This window comes from Zingiber officinale, chromosome 10B, assembly GCF_018446385.1.
Source record: "Zingiber officinale cultivar Zhangliang chromosome 10B, Zo_v1.1, whole genome shotgun sequence".
NCBI classification, from domain to species: domain Eukaryota; kingdom Viridiplantae; phylum Streptophyta; class Magnoliopsida; order Zingiberales; family Zingiberaceae; genus Zingiber; species Zingiber officinale.
The window spans coordinates 92,286,026-92,309,349 of record NC_056005.1 but is presented as its reverse complement, the minus strand read 5'-3'; the positions used below and the strand labels follow the sequence as shown (position 1 = coordinate 92,309,349).

The 23,324-nt window shown below is 36.7% G+C and overlaps 2 protein-coding genes across 2 annotated transcripts; both read left to right on the top strand.

The window, feature by feature from the left end:
- Positions 1 to 18,029: 18,029 nt before the first annotated feature.
- Positions 18,030 to 20,007, top strand: LOC122029811 (pirin-like protein). The gene is made up of 6 exons (XM_042588941.1): positions 18,030 to 18,194; positions 18,282 to 18,331; positions 18,413 to 18,451; positions 18,549 to 18,577; positions 18,712 to 18,878; positions 19,285 to 20,007. The coding sequence occupies exons 1-6, from the start codon at positions 18,079 to 18,081 to the stop codon at positions 19,787 to 19,789; spliced, it is 906 nt and encodes a 301-aa protein (XP_042444875.1). The 5' UTR covers positions 18,030 to 18,078; the 3' UTR covers positions 19,790 to 20,007.
- A 1,684-nt stretch (positions 20,008 to 21,691) lies between these two features.
- LOC122029812 (zinc finger A20 and AN1 domain-containing stress-associated protein 1-like) lies at positions 21,692 to 22,478 on the top strand. Its single transcript, XM_042588943.1, has one exon. It carries the CDS (start codon positions 21,791 to 21,793, stop codon positions 22,256 to 22,258), a length of 468 nt encoding a protein of 155 aa, XP_042444877.1. The 5' UTR covers positions 21,692 to 21,790; the 3' UTR covers positions 22,259 to 22,478.
- The last annotated feature ends 846 nt before the right edge of the window (positions 22,479 to 23,324 follow it).

Below are 23,324 nucleotides of genomic sequence, written 5' to 3'. Positions count from 1 at the left end.
GCCTGCGGCTGCCGGGTTTGTGTGGTTCAAAAGTGGGGACAATGCGTTTTGAGTCCAGTCGGCAGTATTTAATTTTAATTGGATTTAATATTTTTTGGCAATATTTGAAAGTCTAAGGAAATAGTCCTTTTTTATTACTCTTTTTCTTTTAATGAGACAATGATTTTATTTTTAATTACAGAATCTAAGTTATTGTCTAGGACCACTCCCATACGCCTCTATATTTTAAGTGACTTTTTCTAAGTTATTCTCTAGTCGTATTATTGAATGGCTCCGAGAATGTTGACGATGAGGAATATTTTTTTTATGCATATTTATCTAATTTACTCCATCGATGGGAAAAATATGTGGGATTAAATTCGTCATCTCATATTTTCATTGTCTATTGATTAATTATTTTTTTTATTATGTAGAGTCATTGAAATGACCGGCGTCATTTTTTAATTATTTTTTTAATTTATTCAATTGATGGAAAAAAAAAGTTATTGGATTAGAATGGTCATCTCATATTCATAATAATATTATCTGACTTGATTAATTAATTATGTAAACATATTGAAACGATGGATTATATATATATATATATATATATATATATAAAAGCCAGAATCAATTCCAAATAGATATGACATATTTCGTTAGTTATTTCAATTCCTTTTTACATGTGCCATTGTTATTGAAAAACTCTTATAAGTTATCTCCTCTCTGAACAGTAGAGGACATTTGGAAGAGCTGCCCAGGTGATAATTTCATCACTGTCTATATTTTAAGTTACTCCTTTATATTACGTTTGGTAATATAATCAAATTTGTAATGTAATAAATTTTGTAATGTAATATATGTAATATTTGATTATAAAGATGATTATATTTTTTTATTTGGTATATAATATTTTTTTATAAGGAATGTAATTCGTATTATTATAAAATAACAAAAATATCTTGCGATGTCGATGATCGGTGGCGGCAACGACTGGCATCGGCGGCGGTGTCGATGACTGACGATGGTGGCAGCGACGTCGGCGGTCGGTGGCCGGAGGCAGAGGTGGAGGCAACTAGTGGCCGGAGGCAGAGGTGGCCGATGGCCGGAGGCAATGGCTGACAGTGCCGGGAGGCAGCTGTCAACTGTGTCGGAGGTGGCGGTTGGCAAGACTAGCGGCGGCTGACAACGGCGGATGGTCGACGACTAGCGGCGGCGGTGGAAGCGACGTTGATGACCGGTTGATGTTGAAAATGGACTAGGGTATATTTGACATTTAAATTTTAGTTAAACAATGACCTCATAATGAAATTGGATTATATTGTGTTGGCCTTCTAATCAAGATTCAAATATTTTATTACCTTTTGTAATCCAATTATATTACATTACAACTTTAAGACGGTACCAAATAAAGTAATCAATATTGGAATGTAATCTTGATTATATTAAAAGGTAGATTACCTCCTACTAAACGTAGCCTTACTAACTTGTCTGAAGGCATAATCGAGTTGGTCATTACATGACAGATTTGCAGAAATGGATAAGGGTCGATTTCTGACGAAGCTGATGAAAATACCCTCCCATATGGTGATCTGCTCGATTTCTTGATTTACCTTCCTACATATAGATATGGGGGCGGCCGTGTGGGGCGGCTGGATTTAGTATATGACCTTTTGCACAAATATATGCTAAGTGATTGCCCTCATGGAGTGGCACAATTAGTATTTACATGTGATATTGTTATTATATTCTAAGTGGCAAGCTCCACAGGCATAATCGAGTTAGGGTGATAGATTGAAATATAAGAGCAGGGATCTAATTTTCGATGTAATAATTCCATAGGATTTGTGTAAGTACCCCATGGTAGTTTTGATGTGATCAACCAAGTCAAGTTAGGTCCTGTTATCTTTTGATGCCTTGTGTCTAAGCGTGCAGGAACTTAGAAGCATAGAAAGTCGAGCAAAAGACATAGCTAGCGAGAAGGATAGCACGGGAGAGAGCCGACGGGCTCAGTGTATCCGAAGGACGAGGTGCTCTGGAAGAGTACACTAGCAGACGAGAAGAAAGCGCACGACGTTCCGAGGGACAAGAAGCCGGAACGGAAGGTTACTCAAGAAGGCCGGAAAATGGGTTCGGGTGAGGCCTATTCCGGATGGCAGAAATTACTCAGGCGAGCGGAACTGGAGCGAAAGACCTAGACAGAATGTCAACTGGAAGTTGACTCTACTCCGGGCACTCGGACTCTGGGTGCGTGGACTCCGAGCGCCCGGATCACCCGAGGCAGCCAGGGTGCCCCGGGTGCATGCCCTAGTCGAGGGCTAGTTTAGCTCGGTTCGGGCGCCCAAACTAGAAAAGTTATCTTTTACCGAGCTATCGCGATTTGTTGAGTCGTGGATAAAATTTTATCCACCTCTAGGCATCCGGATTCCTTCCAGGTGTCCGGATCAGTGCTATAAATACAATCCTGATTTTGTCTGTTCTACTACTGTGTGAGCTGTCAACGCTATAAGAAGTTTCTCTGTCTAAAGGAGATTTTGATAGTGAGTTTTAATTGTCTTGTATTAGTAATCCTCTTATTACAAACCAAGTAATTTCTTCCGTGCCTCTATCTTTAGTTAATTTACTTCTTATTTCTTTTTCTTACATGTGTTTGTTTTAATAAAGCTATAAGTTTTTAGGAAAGTGTTTTATTTGTTTTTTTTATGTAGGGCAATTCACCCCCCTCTTGTCGACCGCAAGAGACCAACAAGTGGTATCAGAGCGAGGTCGCTTCAGGAGAACTAACCGCCTACAGAAACACAAGAGATGGTCGGACCGAGCATCTACTCGCCTAAATTAGAGGGGGAGTTCACGATTTGGAAAAGAAAGATAAAGGTATTCTTCAAAACAGACTTTGATTTATTACTAATTTTGAAGTATGGTTTTGTAGCATCGAATGACAAAAAAGAATATCAATGGACTAAGAAGGAGCAAACAAACTTCGTAGCAAATGGACGAGTCGAATTTCATCTATTAAGCGTGCAACCTCCGCAAGAAGTTAACAGAATCGACACTTATGAATCAACAAAAGAACTTTGGGAGAAGTTCTTGGAGCTACACGAAGGTACGTCTGAAGCCAAACTCACGAGATGAGACCTACTTTGGAACCAGATCTGCAACGTCCGGTTAGAAGAAGGAGAAATCGTCGTAAACCTCCACTCAAGAATCAAGGAACTCATCACCGGACTCATAAATATCAAAGAAAAGGTAACCAACCGAGATTCACTAAGGTATGCGCTTAACACATTTCCTAGGACTCCTGAATGGTCAACCCTAGTAGATGCATATTTCATCTCTAGGGACTTAGAGGTAAGTGATATAGAGGAGTTATTTTCGACATTTAAAATTCACAAATCTAGAAATGCAGAGCTAGAAATGAAGACGAAGAAGAACATTGCCCTAAAGACAAAAATGGACGAACCAGATTCTGAGACATCCCTTAATGATGACGAAACAACATTCATGGTAAGGAAATTTAAAAAGTTATTTAAAACTAATAAGTTTAGTAAAGTGCAGGGTAAAATGAGGAAAAGAAAAGTAAGATGCTATCACTGCAATGAAGAATGGCACATGAAAGATAACTATCCAAAATTGAAGAACAAGGACAAGAACAATGACAAGAGCAAGGACAAAAGACCAACCCAGAAAAGGCACAAGAACCTAAAAGCAACATGGGATAAAACTTTACCAGAATAAAAAATCGAAGCCTATGTCGGACTTGCACTGATGGCAAGTAACTAAGAAGAAGAATAAGACAAAGCAAGCTCTTTCGCAATGAACATCGAGAGCATCGATGAAGGGAGAGCAACGTCAGAAGAAAGTTGCACTACAAGGGAGCATCGGATCAAGAGATTGACAAGGTAAGTCAGGTACGGTCTCTGGCTCCTAATAAGTTGTACAAATTTATAGAAATCCTATCCAAAACTTCCTATAAATTAGAAATTAAGAATAAAAAATTATTAAAAGAAAATGATAATTTAAAAGAAACTCTAGTAACATCTTGTGGATGGTAAGATTTCGACAAACGAAAAATAGAAAATGAAGATTTAAAAAAACAAATATAAAATTTGAAAAATTTGGCATGTTCAACTTTATTCCTTCAAATTATAAAAATAATTCAAAACTTAATTGATATTTTAGATATCATAAAGACCAAATTGAAAAGTTTTCACCAAAATATATCCTTAGAAAATTTGTAATTAATCAGTAGGAAATAAACTATTTTGAGTTCCAAAATCATGCTTGATTGAATTTTTATGCATGTCTTACATTTGAATTGATTTAATATTTTTTTCTTGCTTAGAATTGATAAAATAATTTTTTGGTATAATTTCTGTTTGAAAATAATTTGATTCTAATTTTTTTGAGAAAGAGGAATTCAATATTCATCTATAGAAAAACTTTCAATTTTTTTTACCGTTGTCTTAATTTTCTATAATTTTTTTTAACAAAATTCATATTTTTTAATTTAAAATTATTTCATAGAGTTATTTTTGCTAACGATATTGGCGGTCTTTGGGTGGTACAGTTGTCATCGATCCGACCTCTCTACCATACAGGGGTCGTGGTGCAGAGAGGTGGGTAGGGGTGACCATCCGTATATATGTTGTTGTTATTATATTTGTTTTGGCTGCTGCTGTCTATATATATGCTGTTATTGCTTACTTACTGCTGTTGTTCACATATGTTGATATGCTTACTTGTGTTGAGATATATTCTCATTGTAGATGTTTAGTCATTGGAAAGTTGTATATACCTTGCTTATTACCTCTGTAGTTATGAGCAGTACGGTAGCAGATTAGTTCCAGTTCTGACCTACTATACCTAGCCTAGGATATGGTTTTAGGTATGAGCATTTATTTTGATTCTATTGTAGTATCTGCTATTTCCTCTTATGAGATTGTATACTCTTGGCTCATTCTCTATTTGTTTATTATGTTCATGCACTATCTTTCTTTACCCGCTGAGTTCCAATACTCACCACCCCGCAAAATGATTTTCTTTCACCAGGTAGCAGGTAGATAATTGAGAAGTTGCTTGGAGAGTCTCGGCTGCCAGTCCCACGTCACACTCGAGGATAGTTTTCTTTTTGGATTTTGTTACTGTTTGGGTGACATGTTAACTTTGCGTATTTTGCTTTTGAACAAGTCACTATGGATTTTTGGAGTTTAGTCTGGTGGTTACAGGTATTTTTGTTAGTGTCGTTGTTGGTCTTACGTTCTTATTGTTTGGTGTTTTTCCGCTACGTTTACGTTGTTGTGTGTTTACTTTCAGCCGTGTAAGCCTATTAAACTGTGTGGTTGTAATTATTTTGTTCCAGCCGAGTGGGCTGATGATATAAACTGCGTGGTTGTGTATATATCCTAACCGTATGTGGCTGATATATATTTTGTATGTAAAAATACTTCAGATTGTCACCCGTACAGGAGAGATGCTGCTGAAATTTCTTCATACAGGGACTACCTAGGGTGTGACATAAATAAAATCAACATTTCATTTATGCATGCATCGAATTTAATTATGAAAATATAAAATGATTTTTTTTAATAATCAAGCATTCTATGTCATTCTTCACAGCATGCATTAAATAGATAAAAAAAAAATCATTTTCTGCCATGAACCCTAGTCTACAGTTTTTGCTTCCACATTTTACACCGTTGCCGCCACTTTCTTCACCACAATATTTAAAAAATCTAAGAGATAAAAATATAGTGACTATCATCTGGAAAAATCATCAAATTTAAATTTTAAAAATCTAGATTTTTGTAATATATAACCAATTTTTGGAAAATATTATTAGAATTACATTTAATTGTTCAAAAATTTTGATTTTTTTTTACAATAGTGAAGCAGAAATATCCAAAGTTATGAAAAAAATTTCACGAAGTTATGAATTTCATATAAGCAGTAAAAAATTATTTTATAAAAAAGTTAAATTTTTGAAAAAAAATTGTTTAAAAATACTTTCCATCTTCAAAAAAAAAATCTTGATAAATTATTTGAAAATGTAATAGAGCATGCATTTTTATAGAAAAAATCACACATCCTCGACATGCTTACCAGACTCACCTAAGCTCTTATCCTCTACCCTAAGGATCTCACATCATCATATAGACATGTACTTGCTCAAGGTCGGGAAAAAAGACAATGACTCACCAGGTCAACGGCGTCGGCAAAGGCAGCGACGCTCGAGGGCGAGAGGATTCGATGACTAGGGCGCTCGCACGAGGAAGAAGGATCACCGGCTGTGTTGCTCGCGTGAGGAGGAGAGGCCGACGACTGGGGCTCGTGCGAGGGAGAGTGAAGGAGGGAGAGCCCGGCAAAGGAGGTGAATCGCAAGAGGGAGAGATTGACGGGGAAGAAGAAGCTCGGCGCGGTGGGGGTAGCTAGGGCACGGGCAAGGGCTTCGGCGTCGGATTTGGGGATCGGGAGGAGATAAAAGGAAAAGAGAGAAAAAACAAAAATAAAAACAAAACCTAGGTTTATATATATTAGACTTAGGTTAATTGAAATCAATCAACTCCCACCTTAAATGGGTATTCCGAATAGGCTTTCTTACAGCCCAATAAGGGTATCCCCTCTAAATGCGTCGTACGAGCTCCGATTAATTCCAGAAAAATTTCTAAAAATTCCGTTAAGATTTTTCATCAATTAAACCTTATTATTTAATTATTATTTATTACCGTATTTTACAATTTAATGCAATAAATTTTGTTCACTTGAACTGGGTTCAAGTTTAAATGGGATTAGTTTAAAGTTAATTAGAATTAGACCCCATTTAAATTAAACCATTAGTTGGTTTAACCGAACCAATTTGATCCAAACCCGAATCAATTTCGGTTATTTAATTTGGCTTGGAGCTAATATGATTAAATGATTAGATTTGTTCTAATTGGTCAGACTTAAAGAAATGAGCATTGGTTTGATCAAACGGACCTGAGTTTGATCAATAAGTCTGAAATTGACTAACATGTGACAAAAGGCGATTCGCTCGCCCCCAGCGCCCCCGCCAACCCGTCCCTAGGCCAACACGGAGGAGGTAAATCACGGGTGGCTACTAGCCATTAGTGCAAATGGTTAAGACATGGGGGTGGTCATGCTCGATCACGCCGAGTTTCGACCCCAAGACTTCATGTGGCAACACCCCATGCCTTAACCATCGCACCGCCCCGAGGGGACCAACATGGACTTAGATCAAATGGTAACAGAACATAGGTACAAAGATCCCTATCCAGTTAGATCAGTTCTAATTGTGGATAATGGACCCAACTTAGGATCTGAATTCCTAATCAACCGATCTAATGGGTCAGTTGACTTAGACTCCTGAAAATCGAGAAAATTTATTTTTCTTGATTTATTATGTTGGTACTATGCCTGTATAAATTGAATTAAGCCAGTTTTGTATTGGTTAGTCAGTTTTGTACTGACTTATTTAATTTTAATTTTTCAGATGACAGAGACGATTACCACATTCCTCGTCGCGAAGTGCGTCGAAATCATCTTAGGGAGGAAATTTAGGAGATAGAGTATAACTCTACTTATGGAATCGATGGACACGTTGGACGACTTGATGATCTATTTTGGGGACTTGAGCGAGAAGAGTTTCCAGTCCTAAACAGTTATAGAATCTGAGTTTTAATGCATTCATTGCCAAAAAAAATCCTAGGATGATAGAAGAATATATTTAGGGGTGTCATCAAGGACGCGTTACACAGTATTATGTGAGGAACTACTTCACCATATGACTGAAGCGAATCCTGAAGAGTTAGAAGAGGACTCAGAAATGATTGAGGAGGATCCAATTGTGGATCCAATAAAGAATCCTAAAGTTGTCCTACCTGAGATTACCCCAAATGAGTCTAGACTGAAATGAATAATGTTGACCACTGCACTAGTGTATGTCCTAGTGGGAGTAGTAGTAGCCTATCTAGTTTATTAGACTTTTGTTATTGTTATTTCCATTATATGTGAATAATATTAGTCCATTTCGTTCATGTTAGTTAGTTATATGTTAACAATATGCAGCATAATTTTATATTAATGATATGTTCATTTATTTATGCTATTTACTCGACATGATTAATTCATTTTTATTAAATGATCAGTTCATTTAATTAAATTAATCATGATTTATTAAATGATCAATTCATTTAATTAAAGAAATTATAATATTATAAATGATTAGTTCTTTTGTTGAGATGTGTGTAATAGAATTGATTAATATTGATTTGATTGGTTATACGAATGACGAGTGACGACATTGTTGTCACTTGATTTTGTAAACCAACTCAAATTAGTATTGATTCAATCATAAATTGCATGTATATGAATTACACTGAATACTAAATAATGTGTTTATTTATGATAGATTATGACAACAAAAAATATTATAGTTGAACTCAACAAGGATGAAAAACTTAATAGGGATAACTATAAGATCTGATACCTCAAGATACAATATGTATTTGAGGAACAAGAAGTTCTGGAGGTTGTAAATCAGGTTATGGTAGAACCTGTAGATGGCCCCACTGTACAACACAGATGAGATCTTGATGCCTATAAGGCATGGAAGAAAATTGACTCCCCTGCAAAGGGCATATTGATTAGTTCAATAGTAGATGACCTAGGTTTTAAGTATGAGTTGTATCTTTTAGCTCATGTAGTTTGGGTAGCCCTTAAAGAAAAATACAGTGGAGTAAGTTTGAGCAAGCTTCGACAGCTGACAATCAAGTTTGACAACTACAAGAAGCGTCCAAATGTATCAATAGTTCAACACCTCAGGGAGATGTCGAATATGATTTGGGATCTTAAAACTGCTGGTCATGAGTTAACCGATGAACAACAGGTTTAAGAAGTTATTTGTTCACTTCCAGATTATTAGGAGACCATGAAGCAGACCCTAACTCACAGTGAGAATATCAAGACTTTTACTGATGTCTCACGCCATGTAGAATTGGAGGCGGAGAGAGTTGAATTCGCAAGGATTTCTGGGCAAGCCTATATGGTTGTAGGTTCTGTTGGATCATCTAGATCCATGAAAAAGAAAAGGTTCAAGAAAGGGAAGGGAAAGAAGAGAGAAGCTACTGTTGTGGGACAGGGCCCAATCAAAAAGATAGTAAAGAAGATTGGAAATAAACTTAAAAACAAGTTGACTTGTTTTAACTATGGCAAGAAGGGTCACTTCGCTCAAGAGTGCACTGAGCTGAAAAAGGTAAATCCAAGTGTGTCTTCTTTTCTTGAGCATTTGTTGCTAGTTCAGTGTTGTTAGCTAATTCTTATCCTTTGTAGATTATAGATTCAGGAGCAACCAACCATGTAGCTTAGGAACAAGTTACATTTGTTAAGTATCGTCGGGTACCAGCTGACAACAAGTGGATCTATGTAGGAAATAATGCAAGAGTTGAAGTTAAAGGAGTCAACACTTGCAAACTCAACCTCTATGGTGGTAGTGTTTTGTTTCTATATAATGTCCTGTATACTCCTGAAATTCGATGGAATCTTGTTTCTGTTACGTGTCTTCTTGATTTAGGGTATTCTATTAATTTTTACAGTCGGTGTGTTGAACTTAAGATTGACTCAGTGTTAATCGGACATGATTTTTTAACAAATAGTTTTATGGTTGTTGATGTAGAACCAAATGTCAATTATGCTATTCATGGTTATTTTTTCAAGCATTGTTTTAACTAATGATGCAGATATAACTGATGAGATTTGGTATGCTAGATTAGGACACATAGAATAAGAACGCATGAATCGGTTGGCTAGAGAGGGTCTAATGGGCACTCGAGCTAAGATTCACTTGTCCATATGTGAGCATTGTCTTGCTGGAAAAATAACTAGAAAACCATTTGGTAAGATTATTAGATCTGAATCAATATTCCAGTTAATTCATTCGGATATTTGTGGTCCAATGAATGCGAAGGCTAGACATGGAGCTTCCAATTTCATTACATTTATTGATGATTTCTCTCAGTTCGATCATGTATATTTGATTTCTCATAAATATGAAGCATTGGATTGCTTTATTCATTATATAAACGAAGTTGAGAATCAAACGAAATATAAAGTTAAGACTTTACACACTGACCGTGGAGGGGAATATTAGTCTGATATGTTCAAGATAATATGTAATGATAGAGGGATTATAAGACAACTGACAATCCCTAGAACTCCACAGCAAAATGGGATAGTTGAAAGAAGAAATAGGACTTTTCTTGAAATGGTTAGGTCTATAATGTCACAGACTAATTTGTCAATCTCCTATTGGGGAGATACATTATTAACTACAATCTATATACTTAACAAAGTGTCTTCAAAGTCAGTTTTATCTACCCCATATGAACGTTGGACAGACATAAAACCATATTTAAGTAATTTGAGACCCTGAGGATCAACTGCTTATGTTTATAATAGTTCTCACAAGTATGGAAAACTGGGACTGAGGGGTAAGAAATGTATCTTTATAAGATATCATGAGACCTCCAAAGGTTATGTTTTCATAGGTGAGTAATTAGATGGAATCATCTCCAAAATAGACTCGAGAGATGTGACTTTTCTCGAAACAGAGTTCCCAATCAGAGGTGATGTTGATAAAAATATTCCTCTATTTGAGGAGGATGAGATATTATCAATAAGAGAGATGCCAAAATGGATACCTGAGTTTAGTCAACCGAGTGAGAGTGATATGCTGAGTCATGAGTTGACTTCTCAATAGCCCAACTTACAAAGAATTGTTCATAAGATCAAACCTAAGAAGAGGTTTGATATTGAGAATGAGACATTGATTACACTTCCAATTAATGACAACGAACCTCAATCCATTGAGGAAGCATTAGGATGTAAAGTTAGAGAAAAATGGAAGGCTACAATGGTTAAAGAGATGGAGTCCATCATTTAGAATCATGTTTGAGACTTAGTCGATCTTCCTCCGGGCTAAAGGGCTATTGGGAATAAGTAGATTCTCAAAATAAAGAGGAAAACTGATGGATTGATTAACAGATACTAAGCTTGTTTAGTTGTAAAAGGATATACCCAAATGGAGGGTATTGACTTTGAAGAGACATTTTCTCCCGTAGTGAAATTTATGTCAATATGAGTTATTTTGGACTTTGTGACACATTATGGCTTGAAATTACATTAAATGGATGTAAAATTCGCTTTCCTTAATGGTGATCTTAACGAAGAAATCCATATAGTTCAGCCAGAAGGTTTCATTGCTGAAGGCCAAAAGCAGAAAGTATGTAACTTAGAAAGTTTATATATGGGCTCAAGCAAGCGTTAAGATAATGGAACATAAGATTTAACGAAGTTGTTTTATCTTATGGTTTCGAGATAGATCATTGTGTTTTCCTGAAAAGGGAAAAAGAAAAGTATGTCATTTTATCATTACATGTTGATGATATGCTGATAGCTAGAAATAACATAGGATATGTGAATGAAGTCAAGAAGTGACTGTCATCACAATTTGATACAATAGATATAGGAGAAGTTGAATACATCTTAGGAGTGAAGATAATAAGAGATCGTCCTTAAAGACTTTTGGGTCTGTCACAAGAGTCTTATATAAATAAGATGATAAATCATTTTAGCATGTCAAATTGTAACGTAGAACATACACTTATTGTGAAAGGTATTGTTTTGAGCAAGAGTATGTGCCCTAAAACTCTAGAGGAAATAGCTGAGATGAATAAAAAATTATATGTCAGTGCTATTGGTAGTTTGATGTACACTATGTTGTGTACACATCCTGATATCAGCTATGTTGTGGGTTTGGTCAATCGCTTCCAATCAAACCCAGGACCAAGACACTGGAAGGCGGTGAAAAGGATATTCAGATATCTGAAAACAACAGCAGATTATTATCTCTATTTTTAAGGATCAGATATGAGTGTGAAAGATTATTCAGATACAGATTGGGTTGAGGATCTGGATGATAGAAAATCCACATCAGGCTATGCATTCTTGCTGAATGGTGGCACCATCTCTTGGAACAGTAAGAAACAAGCTTGTGTAGCTTTGTCGGCTATGGAAGCTAAATATGTGGCATGTTCAGTAGTTGTGCAAGAAGCAGTCTGGTTGAGAAGGTTCCTGAAGCATCTGAAAATTACTGAGGATAGTGGGAGTCAAGTAACTATCTACTGTGACAGTCAAGCTGCAATAGGTTTTTCCAATGATCCCAAATATCACAGTAAAGGCAAGCATATAGAAATTAAATATAATTTTATGAGGGATATTGTGGCTAAAAGAAAAGTAATTCTTGAGTATGTCCCTACACGTGCTATGCTTGCAGATCCTTTTACTAAGCTAATGACTAAAGAGTCATTTAAAGAATATGCAAAGTCTTTGGGACTTCGTAAAATGTAACAATATTGAAATAACAATCAGACTTTATGATTTGATTGTGTCATTTGTCATAATTTATTCAATGTATATGTTGTATTTGTTACATTCATATAAGATCTCGGTGAGCATGTTGGCAGATTGAGATTGGTCCACTCACATGGGCAATCATCTATGTTTGTTAAGTACAAATAGAGGTAAGACTGTTACTTATGGAATAACTTATGTAGCCGAAATTAGAGACAGATCCATAAGTTGAGATCACCTTGATAATTGTGTCAAGATGAGATCATTTATGTGTTAATAATGATCGAACTAAATGAACCCACCATTTATTGAACATGTTAAAGGTCAGATTAGAATTCATATGTTGAATTCAGGATTAGACATTAGGTATGTTTAGATCAAAATTTGTATGATATTAAATTTGAGAAAAACATGCACTCTTTTTAGTAAAGAGAATAACATCGTAACATGTGATTTATATCACATGTGCTATTGCGACAATAAAGGTAGTAGGAGAATGGATCCCTATTTCTCTACTATATGAGATCTTTGAGATTATAAGTTAATCTTAATTTTTTACCTTAATGACTGTTTAGCTGTTTACTTGAAGTTCTAATCAATGTCTGCTACTTTAGCCTGTATCCTATGACTATGTATGATTCGATCTATGGAGCATAACTAGGAAAGCGACTGATTAGTATGAATAGATTCTAGCTAAAAAGGAAGATTAAATATATTTACATCATTAATTAGATGTTATTCACTAGTCAACTCATTTTTATTATGTATAGAAATGAATGTGAGTATTGGATATGGAACATGCTCTTGATATAATGGTCATTATAAGGGATTAGAGATGTTCATATTGATGTAAATAAAAATTATTTAATCCAGGTAAATATCAAAACATGGATATATCCAAGATAATAGTTGTGTGCCACTGGGAGATTGGATGAATCCTGAATAAAGGCTATGTGCCACCAGGAAAGAGGTTATATGTCATGCAGAGTGTGTCTCTAATTTATTGGAGCGACTAAGCGTAACAACTTTGTTAGTATTGATCGCTCAGAGAGCGACTATGTAAGGTGTAACAATCTTCTTAGCAACTATCGCTCAGTGTGCTTGTTGTTGCACGAATCATTTTCTCTAAGCATGAATTGGATATTCTAATATGGTCTATGTGACTAAATTCTCAAATAGTCTATGTGACTTATTTAGTTTTTGTGACTAACTAGTCTTAGTGACTAACCTGAATGAACTAGTCTTAGTGACTTACCTTGGACGAGTGGGAGATGTAGGAAATGGGAACGTGAAAACATGCCCACATTGCCCACTACTATTAATGAAAAATGTCCATTATACCCCTGGATTATTTCCCTTTATAAAGGGTGCGCCCAAGGATCATTCAACAAGAACGACAACGAAGGTTGTGGAGAAAGAGAGAGGAAGGAAAATATCCGAGGCGGTGGGATTTGATTCGTGAAATTATGGAGAGCTTTCTGACTTTGTGATTGCTCTTCCGACAGCAAGTCCAACAAGTCCAAAGATTATATTCAGTCATCGTCGATTGCAGATTTACTGGAGATCGCTGTAAGTCTTTAATTCATTTTAATTCATGCATTTAGAAAATCAACACCTTCAACCGAGTAAGTTTCGCCTTGAGCATAAACTGCACATTCCCTACAATCGAACCTACCCACGAGTCTGCCACCACTTTTTGGAAATTCCCATGCAATGCCCACATGTTGAAGAACTTAAAGGGTCGGTTAGGGGCTCGATCTCGGACTAGGATGTGTACAATGTCGCATGAGTGATCCAATAGGCAGTTGAGGGTTGCAAACTATGCATAACTATCATAATCTACCAACATCCAATGTAAATTTATCAAAGTTCTATCTAATTTACACCAGATCATATCATTAGTCCAAGTAAATCTGTAACCTATAAACCGAAGATTCACCAGATCATACATCTAAATAAAATATTAAAGTTACCCCTTCTTTTTCATGAATAGATAAGTCCCTCCCATTACAGTCTTCGAGTGACTATAATATGAAATCTATAAACGAATGTAACCAAAAAAAAAAACCCCACCAGTAATCCGACATTTGATATGACACTGATCCGTAGCCATAATAATACCCACGAGAATCCTTCCAGCTTTGGTAAGTGATCCACACTTACTGTATCATTATTATTTGTTTGTTGTATCTTTTGTGTAGTGGTCGGTGTGACTTTAGTGGAACTCCTGTGCCTTCCAGCTTTGTGTAGGGATAAAGGAAGACCAGTAAAGTCCAAGAACATGCATGCAGTGCAGTGAGGCACCTTAAGTGGGACGCATTAACAACTTTGACTCTCCTTCAACCTTTCCCAAGGGGAACATCGGCCACTAGTCCAAAAGTTTGCAATTATTGATGGCATAACTTCATGGAATTAAAAGGATGCTATACTCAACTATGAATTGTCTTATGAGAATTAATGATGCAGAAACGAGCCTTGGTAGCCAATGAGATCGACAAAATTAATTAGGTTAATTATATATATATACTTGAATGATGAAGACAATTATGTGCATGTTTCAATGGTTTAGTATGAGTTTATTTCGATTAGACAAGCTATTTAGGGTGTGAACTTGATTACGAGATTGGATATGAGTTAATGGAATACATCCACTTGGCCTATTTGGGTTGATTAACCCTTTTAGCATGCATGATTAGCCAAACCAAATTACTTGTCTTGATCAGTCAACTTGGTTTATTTGACTTGTTGATTATATTCATCTAGCTCGCTTAGCAGGTCTTATTTTCAATTATTTTTGGAAAAAAATACTCAAAACTCCCTAATAACAAATTAGTTTTCCTCCTCAGTCTCCATGTTAGAAAAAGTTTATTCTCATTCTTTGTATGTAAATTTTTATTTACTTCAACTCTTTAATGTACATCGATTTATCTAATTTTATTTTTATAAAATATTTAAATTAAATTCTAGTATATTTTTTTATCAAATTAAGCATGATTCTTTTTCAATCTAACCAATCGATTGGTTTACGTTGAATCGATTGGGTCGGTATGACTAGCCAATCGATTGGGTCGGTATGACTCTCAATCGATTAATTAGATGGAAAAAGAGTCATGCTTAATTTGATAGAAAATAAATTAGATTTTTATTTAAATGTATTGAATTTAGGAAGAATTATATCTTCTGTTAAATTTTTTATATCTAACAAAATAAAAAATAATTAGATAAATTAACGGACTATTATGTTTAAGTTAGGAAATAAGAATAAATATTTTTTAACATAAGGATAGAAAGTAAAATTGAAGTTATGGTTGATTTTTTTTTTTTCACAATTTAGGGTTGTTTTTTTCTTGCTGACCTAGCTCATGTGTTTGTTTAATGAATCGGCATTAACTTTGGTGGGACCCCTCATGCCTTCTAGCTTGGTCTCAGCCTAACAAAAGCCAAATAGCAATGAAAGGACCACTTCAACATTTGTCTTCTTCTTTTCACATGCAACAGTGCATGGATTGACTCTTTCCTTAAGAAGAACATCTTCCATTAGTTGAGATGTTCGTGTAATGAAAGTTACACTCAACTAATCCATCACAGTACGTCTGGAAGCATTTCCCATTCAGCCTCCCTCCCTTTAGTCGGTAGAAGGGATGATATTACTCTCGGGATTATGGTATAACGATAGGATATTCAAATTATCATCTAAGTATTTATGGTTCGAGTCTCAGTTATGATAAATTTGTAAAAAAAAATTCTTCAAATGGGACACGCAACTAAAGAATGTTGGGCTTCTGGGTTGTTCACTGTAAGCGCTTCCCGATTTATCTTAGTGGCCGATGGAAAACTTTCGTGGGTCGGATCAGTCATCCCAGGCTCGACGTTACTTAACCTGATTAATCATATTTTTTATAGAAGGGAGGGTGCCGATATAGTTCTAACTTTTAAACTGAACTTAACTTATGGCTTCTCTCGTACTGTTTTTTATAAATTTGATATCGTTTTTTATAAATTTGATATCGGATAAGATAATGATTATCTTATGGACTAATGAAATGAGATATTGAGGAGAAACTAAGAAGAAAGAATACCAAAAAAAATTAAAAAAAAAATCATTAAATTTATCATAAAAGGAAACTTTGTTAATAAAGAAGAGATTAATTCTCATATTTATACATAATCTAGATCTTATAACTAAGAAATAAAAGAAATATTGAAATAAAAGAAATATTAATATATGAACTTCAATTTCAATCAATCTTATTGAAAAAGAAAAAATTCAGAAAATAAAATTTTTTAGAAGAAATTGAAATTAAAACAATAAAGAAAAAATTCAGAAAATAAAATCTTTTAGAAGAAATTGAAATTAAATGTTGATATAGAAAAACTAAGACTCGTAGATACAGAAATATCAAAATTATCTTAAATATCATAAAAATAAAAATTACTAAAAATAATTATAAAATCTTCAGAGTATCAGTTGAGGGCTTAAACGATAAAATTTGAATATGAAATTTGATGATTATAGATTTACTGGTAACAAAATAACAAATATAGATTTTAAAACATAATCTGATTTTAAATTCCAAGTCAAAAGTTTATCCCTTTAAAGTTTAGATTTTTCTTGCACCAGAGCTTGAATTTTATTAAACTTGACTTAGCTTGATTTATTTAATTGATTTTTATATATATTAAATAAATATAAATAAATTTTTACCAAATCAAATATCAATCTTATTCACAAATATTATTCATTTATAACCATCTATCCACAAGGCCTAATAGCCATACTATGGCCCTTATGACAATCCCATGATCAGCCCACTAGCCCATCAACTTAGAAGCCTTCCTGTTTTTTCTTCATCCCCAACTCATTAATCTCATCTGATTTCTCACAACTTTGACCGGAAAAAAAGTTAGATCCTCTTTAAGGCCCTCAGTTCTCATGATATAGAGAGAAGTAAATATAAGTACTCACAAAGCGAAAGCGAAGTTGAAGCTGGAGACGAACCAAAGAGCATCGCTACCTTTCTCGGAATTTCGACTGAATCATTCATCTCTACTGGTTGTTTTGATCCATTCACATACAAACTGTTCTACTCTTTCTAGTTAAGAAACAACAATCTTCATCGACTTAGTCGATGGTGCTCAATTTAGTCAATTCTCTTGAATAGACATGGATCAGCGATGCTGCTAATTCCTTAAATTCAAGAACAAATCACCAGTCAAACAGCACATGAACATGGTGCGTGATTTAATTGGGAGGCTTCGCCTGGGCCTCCATTAATTATTAAACACAATGCACGACACTGCATCGATCACTGCTGCGTCACCTGGCCGTCATCCTTAATCAATTCCCTCTTATTTCTACGTTGAAAGAGCATCGCCGCCCACCGGAAAACGCAGACAACTCACAAACCACCACCAAAGTCAACATCAACAAACTTAAGAGAAAACAATCTTCGCCCAGAGCCGCTGCATGCATCAGCATGAACGCAGCATGACGACGAGGGACGAAGGCGACAACTTTATGGCAAAAGCAAACCACTCGATGCAGCAGCGTTCGGTTTGTCTGGCCCCGTTTCAGTACGCAACAAAAGTCCAAGGAAAGGAAAGAAAAACCGATGGAACAGAGCAGCCCCAGCTTCCTATAAGAGCCCCATCGCCCACCGTCTTCAATTCCTCAATTACACCTCCACCTTTTCCATGGCTGATACAGACAATTACTCCTCTCTGCGGAAGCCACGGCATGTGGCTAGGAAGTTCCAGGCGCGGCCGCAGCGCGAAGGCTACGGCGCCGTCGTCCGGAGAAGCATCGGAAGGTGATTGATTGATTGATTAATTGATCATCTTCTCCTTCAGCACTGCAATTTCACATCTTAATTTACAGTCACCTCTTTTTGGTTCAGGTTTGAGTTGAGGTACTTCGACCCTTTTCTTGTTCTGGATGAGTTCTCAGGTGAGTTCTTCGATCCATCGCCTGGCATTACATGTAGGAATTATCTCATAAGAACTGAAGCTTAATTCTTCTGTGCTACAGTTTGTGCTCCTGCTGGATTCCCTGACCATCCTCATCGAGGTGTATATATATATATCCATGATTAGTCCAGAAATTTGGATCCATTCTAAACTCAGAATTAACTGAAATTTTTGCTTCCCCCTTTTCGATATTTCAGGTTTTGAGACTGTCACTTACATGCTAGAGGTAAATCATTCTCTTTATCTTTTGATGCTCAATTACATCAAAACAGAGCCATCAGTTTGTTGCTCTTTCACAATCATGCAGTAGGTGGTAGTAGTATTTGTTGGTTTACACCATTGACCATGTAAATATCCCAGGGAGCAGTGACACATGAAGACTTTGAAGGCCACAAGGGAACGATAAAGGCCGGCGACCTGCAGTGGATGACCGCCGGCAGGGGAATTGTGCACTCTGAGATGCCTGCAGGGCAAGGGGTCGCCAAGGGGTTGCAGCTTTGGGTCAATCTCTCTTCCAGGAACAAAATGTGAGTCTTGTTTCTGAACAAGTTTAAGCTTCCACATAGTAAAAGCAGGGACTCCCTTTAGAACACAGCAATGTGGAGCCAGGAAGAACCAATCTAATGATTTCAGGCATTGGTAGTGTCTGGTGGTTGGAGCCTAACTTTGGTTGCACATTTTGTAGGCCATAATGAATTTTCTTATGCAAAAATAATAATAATAAAAACCTTTATTTTTAGTATCTTCTTCTTTGACAAAACAGAATAAGATAGTTTATAATAAACTAGTTTTCAAGATTTTACACTGACAGAAACTTGGTGCATCAAACTATCTTTTTATTAAAGAAAATAGAAAGAGAAAAGTATCCCTTAACTTTGTTCCATATGTCTTGACAAAGCTTATGCTTATGTATTCTCTATCTTATCATTGTAGGATCGAGCCGAAATACCAGGAGCTTCAAAGCAAGGACATAGCTTGCACCAACAAAAATGGCATTGAGGTTCGTGTTATCGCAGGTGAGTCGATGGGAATAAGTTCGCCGGTCTACACCAGGACTCCGACCATGTACTTGGACTTCACACTGAAGCCTTTAGCGCATCTTTGCCAACCCATCCCGCCTACTTGGAATGCATTCCTCTATGTCCTTGAAGGTGAGGGTGTGTTTGGTGTTGAAAAGTCCGGCTCTATTGGAACGCACCATCTTCTCCTTTTGAGCCACGGCGATGGACTTGAGGTGTGGAATAAGTCGGTAAAGCCTTTGCGGTTTGTGCTTATTGGCGGTGAACCATTGGGCGAACCGGTGGCGCAATTAGGGCCGTTTGTGATGAACACTGAGGAGGAGATCGATCAGACGATCAATGACTTCCAATATTGCGAGAATGGATTTGAGAAGGCCAAGTTTTGGCGGTCGGAGGCAATGATAGCCTCAGAAGGTTGACAGTATCAACTTACGATGTTGAATGTTTATTTGTTGATACAAAGTAGTATTACTATGTATCCACTTCGCCTAGTTCACTTAAGATTAAACCTTTCATTCCATCAAGAAAAATATTCTTTAAATTTATCCAAGAAATATCGTGTTAATGTTAAGATCACATTGACCAAGTGTATTCAAGAAACTTCGTGTTCACTTATAGTATAATTTTGTCATAAAAATACCATTGAATTCAGCACTGCTTTAGAAATTATCAGCTAAGTTCTAAGTGTAAAAACTACCGGCTACACATTATAAAAGATACATAATCATTTCTACACGCTCGATATTAATTAAATTATGTTCATTTAAAATATTTACTCATTAAAATATTATTTTAATTAAATTATCACACAGAAATAAAATTAAAATGATATTTATTTTATTTATTAAAATATTATTTTAACTATATTATTACATAGAAGTAAAATTAAATATATAAAATCTACCACTATAAAAAATAACCACTAACTACAACTATAAAAACTAACACCATGTTTGGAATCCTATAGAATTGAATTCCTATGGTAATTGGAATTCACTTTCATAGTCTAGAATGAATTTTTTAGATGGATTTTATATGGAATTCAATTCCAATTTCATTCAAAACGTTAATAATAAATCAGACCTCAAATGGTCAGATTTGGATAGGGATTTATCATGAACAACTAAAATTACTTAATTGCCCTTTTAACTTAAAACCTTTTTTTCTATCTGCCGACTCTCTTGTTTTCTCCTGTCTTTCTCCCGTGCGTCGTTTCTCCTTGTGTCGAAAACTTCTCCTTGCACCGTTTCTCCCGTGCGCCACCTTCTTCATACTGTTGTCTTAACTGTGCGATCCCTTCTTCCTATTCTCTAAAACTTAACTTGATTATTAAATGATTAGTTATGAGGATAAAATGGTAAATGTATAAGAATGGAATTCAATTCAAATAGATTCCAAATTAAGGAATTCAATTCAATTCTATTATTCACTAATCCATTTCAAACATAGGAATTGAATTCAATTCCTGCCAGAATTCAATTCCTAATGAAATTCAATTCAATTCCTTCACTTAAGTTGTTTCTCTGTTCGTAATCTCTAATCTTTTCCTAGTTCCTTCCGCAATTTATACGTTGAATCGTGACTGAAATCCAATCAAAATTGATTGTGATATCTCATGGATTCACCTTTCCACCTAGACAGACGGCCAAAGATCACTAGCGATGGGTAGGACATCCCTTGCTCGATGTCATACAATCCATCCATCACCGATGATGGTACGTATAATCTAAATGAAAAGATGAACTTAACAGACAACCAATTTTAATAAATTTCAGCAACAATTTGAGGTACAAATTACCAAAAAACAATCAAGGATTATGAATCAGATAAATTGTAGAAAAACTTTCTTTATTAATTTGGCGGTTTCATCCACGGGAAAGCGTGGAAATTAAAGAAAAGATGGGTCATTTTCCATCTTCACTATCTACGTGGCTTATTATCTACTCACACGTTCATCTTTAGTTTTTGCCGCATTTAAATTTCCAACGCGATCCGTTTCGTGACGATAGCCGTCACCACCAGGTGGACGATGAAGGACTGGGAGCCCGCGGCAGCAGCAGCCTGACGTGACGCGACGCCGACGGAAAGGGCGACCCACCCGCAGCCGTCGGATGAGTGAACTTCCACGTGGTGGTCAAACTGGGCGGCTCCGCGGGGTTGACCGGAAGGCCGAATTTACCAATACGCCCCCTGGAAACTGCGAGCCCGTCCGGAAGACGCCCACCACGCGTTCTGCCACCGTTTTCCATTTGTCCTTTTTCTTTTTTCCGTCGCGTGCCGCGTCATCGTCGGCGTTTCTCGCCCCTTGATAAAACCCAACCGCTGGTTCGTTTCTCGCTCCAGATCCCAATTTCTTCCGCCAAATCACCCCATTCTTTTGGTCTTTTTTTATCTTCCGACCTCGATCTCTCTATTCATCGATGGCGCAGCGAGAGGAGGAGGAGGCGAAGCTCCAGCGGCTCTGCGTCAACAACTGTGGCTTCCCCGGCAACTCCACCACCAACAACATGTGTCAGTCCTGCTTCCAGCTGCAATCGGCAGCGGCGCCAGCCTCCGCTTCGCCTCCCCGGTCCTGCTCTCCTAGATCCGCCCCTCCAGCACGCCCGCCGGCCCCGGTGAAGCTTCCCGAGGAGGGAGATCCGAAGGGAGAAGCCGCCGCCGCCGCGGCCGTGGGGCCGCAAGCGCCGGAGAGACCGGCGAACCGGTGCTTCTCGTGCCAGAAGCGACTGCGGCTGGCGGGATTCCGGTGCCGGTGCGGCGAGCTGTTCTGCGGCCAGCACCGCTACTCAGACCGCCACGAGTGCAGCTTCGACTACAAGACGGCCGCCCGCGCCGTCATCGCTCGCGAGAATCCCGTCGTCCGAGCGGCCAAGATCGTCAGGGTTTGAGATCGTTATGCTTGTGATAGCGTGCTGGCTAGTGCTTGCTTATTTCTGTGTGAAAGACAACGAGGAAGGGAAACCGCCACTAACGGTGGAGAAACAAAAGAACAAGGGGAAGAAGAAATCCAGAAAAAAATAATCCCTTGTGTTCTATCCCTCTAAAATCTGTAAAACAAAACAAAACAAAACAAAACAAAAAATCTACTGCCTTATGATTCCATTGCAATTCGTTTATTGAAATGATATGGATTTAATATGATATTATAGATGAGGATTGAGATCGACTTTATGATCGAAATGATGTACAAAAGAAGAGAACTGCTGTTTGAGAACTAAACTAGCAGAGAAAGGAAGATGATTCAAAAGACTCGGACCAAGCAAAGAACAGACCTGAACCCCAAAACACGATATAGAACAGCAAACACTTGAAGCAGAATGAAAAGACACAGCAAAATCCATAGCCAAAATAACTAGTCATATACAGAAAGGCTAAAACTAGTACCTCTGTTAACCATCATTGATTAAGAAGGTAAGTGTTATCACTCTCATTGGTGTCCCGGTCATCTTTCTGTTAATCATCATCATCATCATCAAAACCAACCAAGTACCTCTGTTAACCATCTAGACCAATTTCCTACCTGCACAGCTAAATTGATGCATATATGAACCAGGTTTATAGTATATTGCAAGGGAAACTAAAACACTGCAGTCAACCAATGTAAGAACAAATGAGAAGGGATTATTAGCTCCAATTCAATGAAAAGGTCAAGCTACCAAAAGAAGTATCATTTATCAAGATGAAGAAGATTACAAGAAGAAAATCACTTGGTTAACAACAAAAAGATAATATAAAGAAATTTATCAAGATGAAGTTGGTTGCTTCCAACTTCCAACCAAGTGTCACAAGCATAGTTCAAAAGATGAATAAATCAGGAAATAGAAACTGAAGCACACAGATTATGCAAATAAAGAACAGTCTATAATGTCTTTAAAAGCCCTTCATCAACATCCAAAAGAACAATACAGATAACAACACTTACAGAATTTTTTAGTTGTGCAGCGGATCTAATCC

What these genes read in the sequence shown, in the direction of transcription:
- LOC122029811 (XM_042588941.1), top strand. Translation starts at nt 18,079, where the DNA reads ATGGCTGATACAGACAATTACTCCTCTCTGCGGAAGCCACGGCATGTG. An exon ending in CCCTGACCATCCTCATCGAG is followed by an intron (nt 18,452 to 18,548) that starts GTGTATATATAT and finishes TCGATATTTCAG; the next exon opens with GTTTTGAGACTGTCACTTAC. An exon ending in CTGTCACTTACATGCTAGAG is followed by an intron (nt 18,578 to 18,711) that starts GTAAATCATTCT and finishes TAAATATCCCAG; the next exon opens with GGAGCAGTGACACATGAAGA.
- LOC122029812 (XM_042588943.1), top strand. Translation starts at nt 21,791, where the DNA reads ATGGCGCAGCGAGAGGAGGAGGAGGCGAAGCTCCAGCGGCTCTGCGTC.